Source organism: Dermacentor variabilis, chromosome 8, assembly GCF_050947875.1.
Source record: "Dermacentor variabilis isolate Ectoservices chromosome 8, ASM5094787v1, whole genome shotgun sequence".
NCBI classification, from domain to species: domain Eukaryota; kingdom Metazoa; phylum Arthropoda; class Arachnida; order Ixodida; family Ixodidae; genus Dermacentor; species Dermacentor variabilis.
In genome coordinates, this window is record NC_134575.1 from 13,716,635 (window position 1) to 13,724,199 (window position 7,565).

Below are 7,565 nucleotides of genomic sequence, written 5' to 3' on the forward strand. Positions count from 1 at the left end.
ACGAGTCTACTCAGAATGACCTCTGAGATTGTGAGGTGGTCGTGGGCGCTGAAAAATCTCGGAGGCTACGTGCTGGGATTTATCACGTCCGCTCATCGCCTGCTGCACGCATCGTGGGATTAAGGTGCTATTCAGAGGCTTTTAATAAGATACTGAAACAATTGCCAGCCCTGCATGCAGCTTTTTTAAGGTTGCTTCAGTAGTATATGTCACTCCTTTATAACCAATTTATTCAAAATGAAATTTCGCTGCAGGTGGCCTTTAGGGAAGTATTCAATTTCACACAGCGATAAAGGATATATTTTATTTTTCTGCCGTACAGAATAACAGCGCGTTACAGAAGAAACACCTCAATTAATGGAATCGTCCACATGATGGCTAAAATTCTTTTTTATGTAATTTTAGGTGGTGATTGCCGGAAGTTATAAGGCTTTAAAGGGGTTTTTACATCTCTCAACGCAGCAGCGAAGATTTGTGCACGCCTGTAAACTCTAAACCACCGTGCATGTGATATTCCCACAGCACGGTGGTCACAGCTCCGGTAATCGCGGCACTTGAAGACGTCGAGCACAGTGTGAAACTCGAAGCCGTCCAAGACCTCTAGTAGCAGGCTACCTGGCCGCAGCACTCCGGATATACTCCCCTGCCTTTGATTAAAATGCAGCCACGACCCGGTTCCACAGGATTGCAACTGAAAGAGAAAACGTGACATTTCTAACTTTATTGGAATGAATTGGTCGTAGCTAATTGTTCGAGCATTAAACTGTAATTCAAGCACTTTGACGGCGGTAGATGCCTTTCAAATAAAAAGAAAAGTTGCAGAAATGTGAAAGTAATGCAAGGCTCAAAGGAAACATGTGAGGGTTCAATTGAAAACAAAAACATTCCAGTCATAACGCAAGCAAAATTTAGGTCGTGTGATCAAACTATGCACCACCGGATTGGAAGCGCAATCGTTCAACCAAATGATCTAACTGCAAAGCTAGTATGTAGAAGGTTAGGAAGAATTAACCAACTAAACGAAGCGAAAGTTCCTTGAATAAACAGACCAGTTCAAAGAAAATACAACAGAAAATTTCCGAGCACCAAGTGTATGCGTTCTCAGCAGAACGTGAAGGAGTGTAGATGTCTGCAATACGGGTCAGAAAACTTTAGCGTATGGCTACCATGTGGTGTTACTGTTAGAGTTGCCGGTACTCTATTTAGTGGCACTGACCTGGACCATCTGCTAGCGTTCGCACGTGTATGCACTGCATCTGCAGCTGTGCAAGGGTGGTGAATATTACCCATAACAACTGCATGACAGGTAGCTGGGATGGTAGTGATTACTCGACACACACTTTATTTTTGCCAGGTTCTTCGACATCACCCGTAGAACGTATTGCTTAACATAACAAAAGGCACTATCAGCTTGAAATAAAGGGGGAGCCCACCGGATGCCTACGAAACGTTTCATAGTTTACGAAACCTGAGCTTCTACTCTCGCTTGTTAAATATGTATATGTAGGGTGACCCAGCTAACGTTGCCGAAGCGATTCAATTAAAAAAATGATAAAAAGCAGTCCAAGATGCGATGTTAAGGTCTGTGATGATTGGTCTTTAGAGGTCTAGCGACCAAGCACCATAGGTCTCAAAGTTGTAGCTTGCACCGTATTGTTTAAATCTATTTTTTTTCTTGAAACAGCGCGGGTAACGTTAGCTGGGAAACATTATATATCTTCGCTCACTGCATTGAGAGAAGTTCTTGTGTAAATAAGATGCCTTTGCTCTGTAAAGACTGCGCTAGACATACATGCTATGAATGTCGTAAACTATACAATTCCGTGCTTTCTAAACATCCTAGATAAAAACAAAATCTTCGGGCAGCTAGGAATCCACGTTAAAATTTACGCTTCCTCCTTGAACACTTTACGCAAGGAATGTATATCAGATTCGGTACGTAAAAGTGCAACTAACCCTGTTACAGAAAGTTCTCCCGTAGATGGATCACAGTCCCATTCTTCGCAAGGGTGCTCCAACTTCAGAGGCTCGCCCGGTGGTATTTCCGTGCCGTTGTACCGACATTTGCCTTTAAAGCAACAACAAAAAGACAAGTCATCTAGGTGGCCGCTTGTTTAGCGACATGTTATAATCATTCTTTTTACCATTTATACAATAGTCACTAAGAGTAATCATATTTTGTGGCCGGCAGGTGGTGCTCATATTTTTCTTTTCATCCTCGTATAGTTCTTCCATACACAGTTTCACAGCAGGAAAAAAATCATCTCGCTAACTATCTCTGCAGTTATCCATATGTCCTGCGTTGGACGAATTTATTGTATGTGTACAAAGTTTCTCATCATGTGAGTTCATCTAATAATCGGCCACCACGAACTGCAGCGTTTCCCTTTCCTTGGCAACCGCTTTGTGACAGTCACAGATCAGTTGGATTTGCTTTAGGCCTCAAATAAACTGCATAGCTTTAGCTCTTCAATGTTATCGCTGTGTTGAAGTTGCGGCTAATATTTTCCGCTCAATCGCTCCTTTTGCAGTCCTGTAGCGAAACCTTTCGTGCTACCTTGGTTAACTATGAAGTTTCGCCCTCTCAAATCAGTAATGGCAGAATACATTCAATGCACACTTTTTCTTAGCAAATTCGTCAATTCACGCATATTTTGCATTTCACAAGATGACACGATGATAGTATCAGAAGCAAGCGCTAGAACTTGTCGAACACTTGTTAATGTCCTAAAGGAGTACTATGAGAAAATTTGTCTCGTTATTCTTGCTTTAGTCAACAGTCGTCCACAAATCAATTACGCTATATGGAACCTCAATTCCTCGAGAGCGCAAAAAATAATATATTTATTCACCTTACTTTTTCCTCCGACCAGTTAAAAGCGCTCCAAGTGCCGCGTGACATTATATATTATGTTATTTTACATAACAAATGTTGCGGCAGAACACCATCGTATGACGAATGTCGACGTTAATGCGATTAGCAATGAAGCAAAGTAATACAGCGCATTTCGCTAGAATAACAGCTTGGGCTTGTTGGTTTTTTCCATCCTTATGTTAACAGCGCAAAACGTAGAAGGGACACGAGCCGAGAAGGCTTGTGGTGTCGTCTTCTCATCTCGTGTTCCTTCTACGTTCTGCGCTGTTAATACCAGGATGGAATACAGCGTATCGCCATCGCAGAGACACGCCATGCATGATGCGTGTGTGCAGCCGAGCTCCTCTATCACGTTTCCCTCTGGACATGCTGCGTCAATCAGCGATGCAGCCGCAAAGTCCGCTCGTGACGCTTGTGCGAATATGCATTCAGACACGTCTGTACGATTAAATATGACACAGGTTTGATTCCGCCCAGCACCGAAGAAATTTTAAGTATTTTATTTTTGGCGTTGAAGAGAGGCACGTATTAGGCGCCACATAGTTACTCAAGTTCGCATCAAAGAGGTTGACTGAAGGGCGGCCCGTACCTATAGCGGTGTGTACCCCTTGGCCCAAGTTGGCATCCAGCAACAGACGTCCAGCGACCGAAGTTACCGTCAAGGATGTTCATTAAAGAGCGGCACATATACCCAGTGGCTCAGACCTAGTAACCCAAGCTGGTGTCAGGTTCATTACCAGCGGCACATTCCCAGTGACCAAAGTTGGCCCAGTGTATGGTTTCGAACCCTGTTCCATTAGCACAGCCACCCGATGCACTGCCAGTTAGACTATAAACTACCTACCCCCAGTAACTCCAGTTGGCGGGAAAACAGTTCGAGGCGTAGTAGATAGTTCCCGGAAAGTGCTTGAAGTATATCGTAAGAATGCTAATCGCATTAAGATGAGTCATCACGAAATGAAAATTCATTGTGGCAATCTCGCAGTACCAATAGCGCTGATGAGCACGCACACCCTTTCAGTGCGCTGCCATAAGCAGCCTGTGCAGAACTCGACACGTTAAGAGGGAAGAGCGCGTTCCTTTGCGTTTCCAAGAGAAGCGAGCATCGGTAGGGAGACAGGCACGGTCAATGTATCGCCTTCAACCATCGCGCTGCACTGACCGGCGTGACCGCCACTTCCGCTCCTAGTGACGTGACCAGAGCCTTTTTTGTCGTGTCTAAAACCGCGCTGCATTTGACGCACGTTTCGAACTGATTGTATCAAAGGAGCTTTAATAGTGATCTGTGGCGCTCTCGAGGAATTGAGACTTCGCGCCTTAATTACGGACACTATATTTCCTAAAAGAAAAACAAAAAAAATTTTGGCACAATATCTTATTTACTTATATATTTAAATATACCTTACAGGCCTCTAGAGGCATCGCGCAAGGGGGAAGGGTTCACTCAAAGATTATACAATAATTAGAATACGTATGTGAATACATATACAATAAATACAGTGTAAGCAATGCGCTAACATACAGTAATGTGGTGTTGAAATTGTACAAAGGACAAACCGAATGCTTTTGAACGCGAGAGGTCAGTGAACAAGAAACTTTCACAAAGTAAAATATACTCAATAGAATTACAGAGCGAGCGGGACATCTTTGGCTATGACAACACCGTATTTGAGGGATAGCAGCATAATAATAACGGGAATCTCAAATAAAAATAACACGTTAGGTTACATAGAGTTAAAGATGCGTTATTAGAAGATGCCGGAAATTTTCCTGGTCACTATCACAAGTGATGGCATTAGGAAGATTGTTCCAAAAGCGAATGGCTCTTGGAAAAGCGGAGTAGGTAAATTAATTAGTCTTTCCGTAGATGCACATGAAATTGAACTGTTTGTACTGCCGGTGTGACCTGTAATGAGGAGTTTCAAGATGCAGCTAGAACTGATGGCGCTGTATTATGGACACATTTATGAAATAATAATAGCAGGGCTATATCACGACGATCATGCAAGGGCTGTAGTGAGAGGTCGAGTTTATTTGTGTTATACTTTTGTTATAGTCTTAACAACGTGAAATAAAACGCGCAGCCCTATTCTGAATAGATTCGAGTTTTTTGATAAAGTATTTTTGATGGGGAGACCAGACGGATGCGGCGTATTCAAGCTGAGGTCGAACAAACGTTAGATAAGATAGTTTACTAATATCTTTAGTAGAATTATGCAACTTGCGTCTTCTGTACCCTAATGATCTCGAAGCATTGACGCATATGTATGCAATGTGCGTTGACCGCAAAAGAGTCGAAGTTAGGTTAACGCCAAGGTATTTATATTGAGTATCATGCGAAATAGTGATGTTATGTGATAAAGAAACGTAGATTTAGTATGCTTGCGGCTAAAAGAGATTATTTTACATTTAGAGACGTTAAGCTTCATTAGCCAAGTGTTACAACAAAGAGAAATAAGTTCTAGATATTTTTGGAGAATTGTATGATCATCGGCAAATTTGATTGAACGATAAAGAATGCAGTCGTCAGCAAAAATGCGTACGTTTGAGGAAATGTTATTGGGTAAATCATTAATGTATATTAGAAATAGTAATGGCCCAAGAACACTGCCTTCTGGTACAACTTAAGTAGCGTGCGAAAGAGGAGAGGAAAAATTATTAACTTCTGCCGTATACCCCTTTAATTAGTGAAACTCATAAGTGAATAAAACAGCTTTATGCAAATAAAACAACTGCTACACTTTCACTATCCAACATACCTTAATCAACTTTACCAGCAAAAAAAAAATATTCTTTATTCATCAGTGATACATATACAGGGTTCCGCAAAATTTTTCGCAATCAAACAAAAGCCCGTAAATGTGGTTGCGATGCACTGTAACAAAATTAATTTTATGTCAACTTAATGTGGGGTTAAGATTTACGTACAAAACTCCAATTATACTTTTCAAAAAGTCCCTATTTTCCGCAAATGCAAGCCCTAAGTCACTTCGAAATTGCATCGATGGTACCAAGGATGTATTCTACGTATAATTCACTTCCTGCTTTTTCTAATGTCCGACAAAGAGCAGCCGATTTGCGGTGAGGACTAAATCGGGGTCTGTGCTTTTTAATACAGACGAGACTGGATGGTCAAGCGGGTTTAGATCAGGGCTACTTGGGGGCCATATTGAAGCGAAATATAATGCAGGCGAGTTTTCAGTGCACCACTGTTGCCCCACCTTCGTCTTGTGAGCAGGAGCAGAACCCTGCTGATACGTTTACTCACGGTTTCCGAAGTGTGATTTGGCCCAAGGTAGGACCACCTTCAGGACTGCTACTATATAACTGGCGCTGTTTACTCCAACTCTCTGTTGCATGAAAACCAGCGACATCTTTCTACCGGAATTTATTGCCCCACAAACCATCACTGATTGAGAGCGAGAAACTCTTGAGGCGTTCCTTTCACAGAACATTAACTTATTTTGAGGCTTCTTGTCAATGCCTTATCGTTTCGTGGTTTAAAAACTTCAACATATTGAGCACTGCCGCGTTTGTGGAGAGAATTCTATGTTGGCGTGCGTGCTGCCGAAGTGTTTGAGCAGGTTTTAGCATTTTATGACGCTGTCATTGTTCATGTGCTCTGTCAGTCTGTGACCTCTTTGAACATTTTAGTTGTGCAGCAGCTTTTTCAGAATTCCGCACACAGGACGTTCGGAAATTTCTTATGTTTTCACGATTTGGCTTTCTATAAAATCTGATTCCCGGAAAGTGCGGCAACTTTTGCCGCACCCTGTACTTCAAAGCCTCAACAGGCCTCTCGGAATGTGCTTTTTTACGGCGCGCTCAGTTTCCGTTAAGGGCTCCGAGTTCCGAAGGCTTACCATTTTCGACAGGAACCAGTCCGATGGCAACGTAGCTGTTGGAACAGTGCCACTGAGACAAGAACAAGGTCGTAGAGCAGAAAAGAACGGCTGCTTTGGTGAGACTCATGACTAGCCGTTGCTACTGTTGGTGCTGGTTATGTACTAGTTTGTACGCATACACTGAGCTTCGCCTCTTTATGTACCGTGCCTTTCGCCCTCTCTATACCAGTGGACACACGACTGCTGTGTCGCCGATGACGTCAGTGCTGGGTATTGCCGGCAACCGGTGGACAGTTACTGACATAGACACCTCGCCTTGACCTCTTGACAGCAGGAAGACAGGCGTTGCGAAATCTGTTTAAATCCACAGACGCCAGAGCTGTATTTGAAACCAAAATACCAAGGTGGCACTGATCAAGAAGAGAGGCCGTACCCCACATTTAAAAAAGAAAAACGAGCAAGCATTTCGACTTGCACTACCACTACAGATGATTCGCGGTTTTCAAGGTCTCCTTCGTCACACGTAGCCGGATTTCAAAATCCGTAAACCAGTCTGCTGCGTGCACGCTAGTAAGACGCGCTGAGTGAATTATCGTTTGCTTGCATGCTAAGTGTGGCGGGCAACTGCTTCCTTCTTCTACTGTAAGAGGCAACCAATGAATCTGAATGAATTTTTCTCGAATGAGGGCCATCGATGGTCTGCTTAACCACGTCACTAACGCCATACGCCGATTGGAAAGCGTCAACTTTAGCAAGCTGGTGACGGGTCACAAAGGCTGACAGTTTCTGACGCCTGAGAGCCCGAACCAAAACCAGAAATTGATATTACAACTACAGGTAATGTT

At 43.0% G+C, this 7,565-nt stretch overlaps 1 protein-coding gene across 1 annotated transcript; it reads right to left on the bottom strand.

Annotated features, from left to right (window-relative positions):
* Window positions 1-288: 288 nt before the first annotated feature.
* On the bottom strand, window positions 289-6,901 carry LOC142590883 (complement inhibitor CirpT1-like). The gene is made up of 3 exons (XM_075703281.1): window positions 6,739-6,901; window positions 1,957-2,068; window positions 289-691 (listed from the first exon to the last, which is right to left on the bottom strand). The coding sequence occupies exons 1-3, from the start codon at window positions 6,845-6,847 to the stop codon at window positions 601-603; spliced, it is 312 nt and encodes a 103-aa protein (XP_075559396.1). The 5' UTR covers window positions 6,848-6,901; the 3' UTR covers window positions 289-600.
* Between the last annotated feature and the right edge of the window lie 664 nt (window positions 6,902-7,565).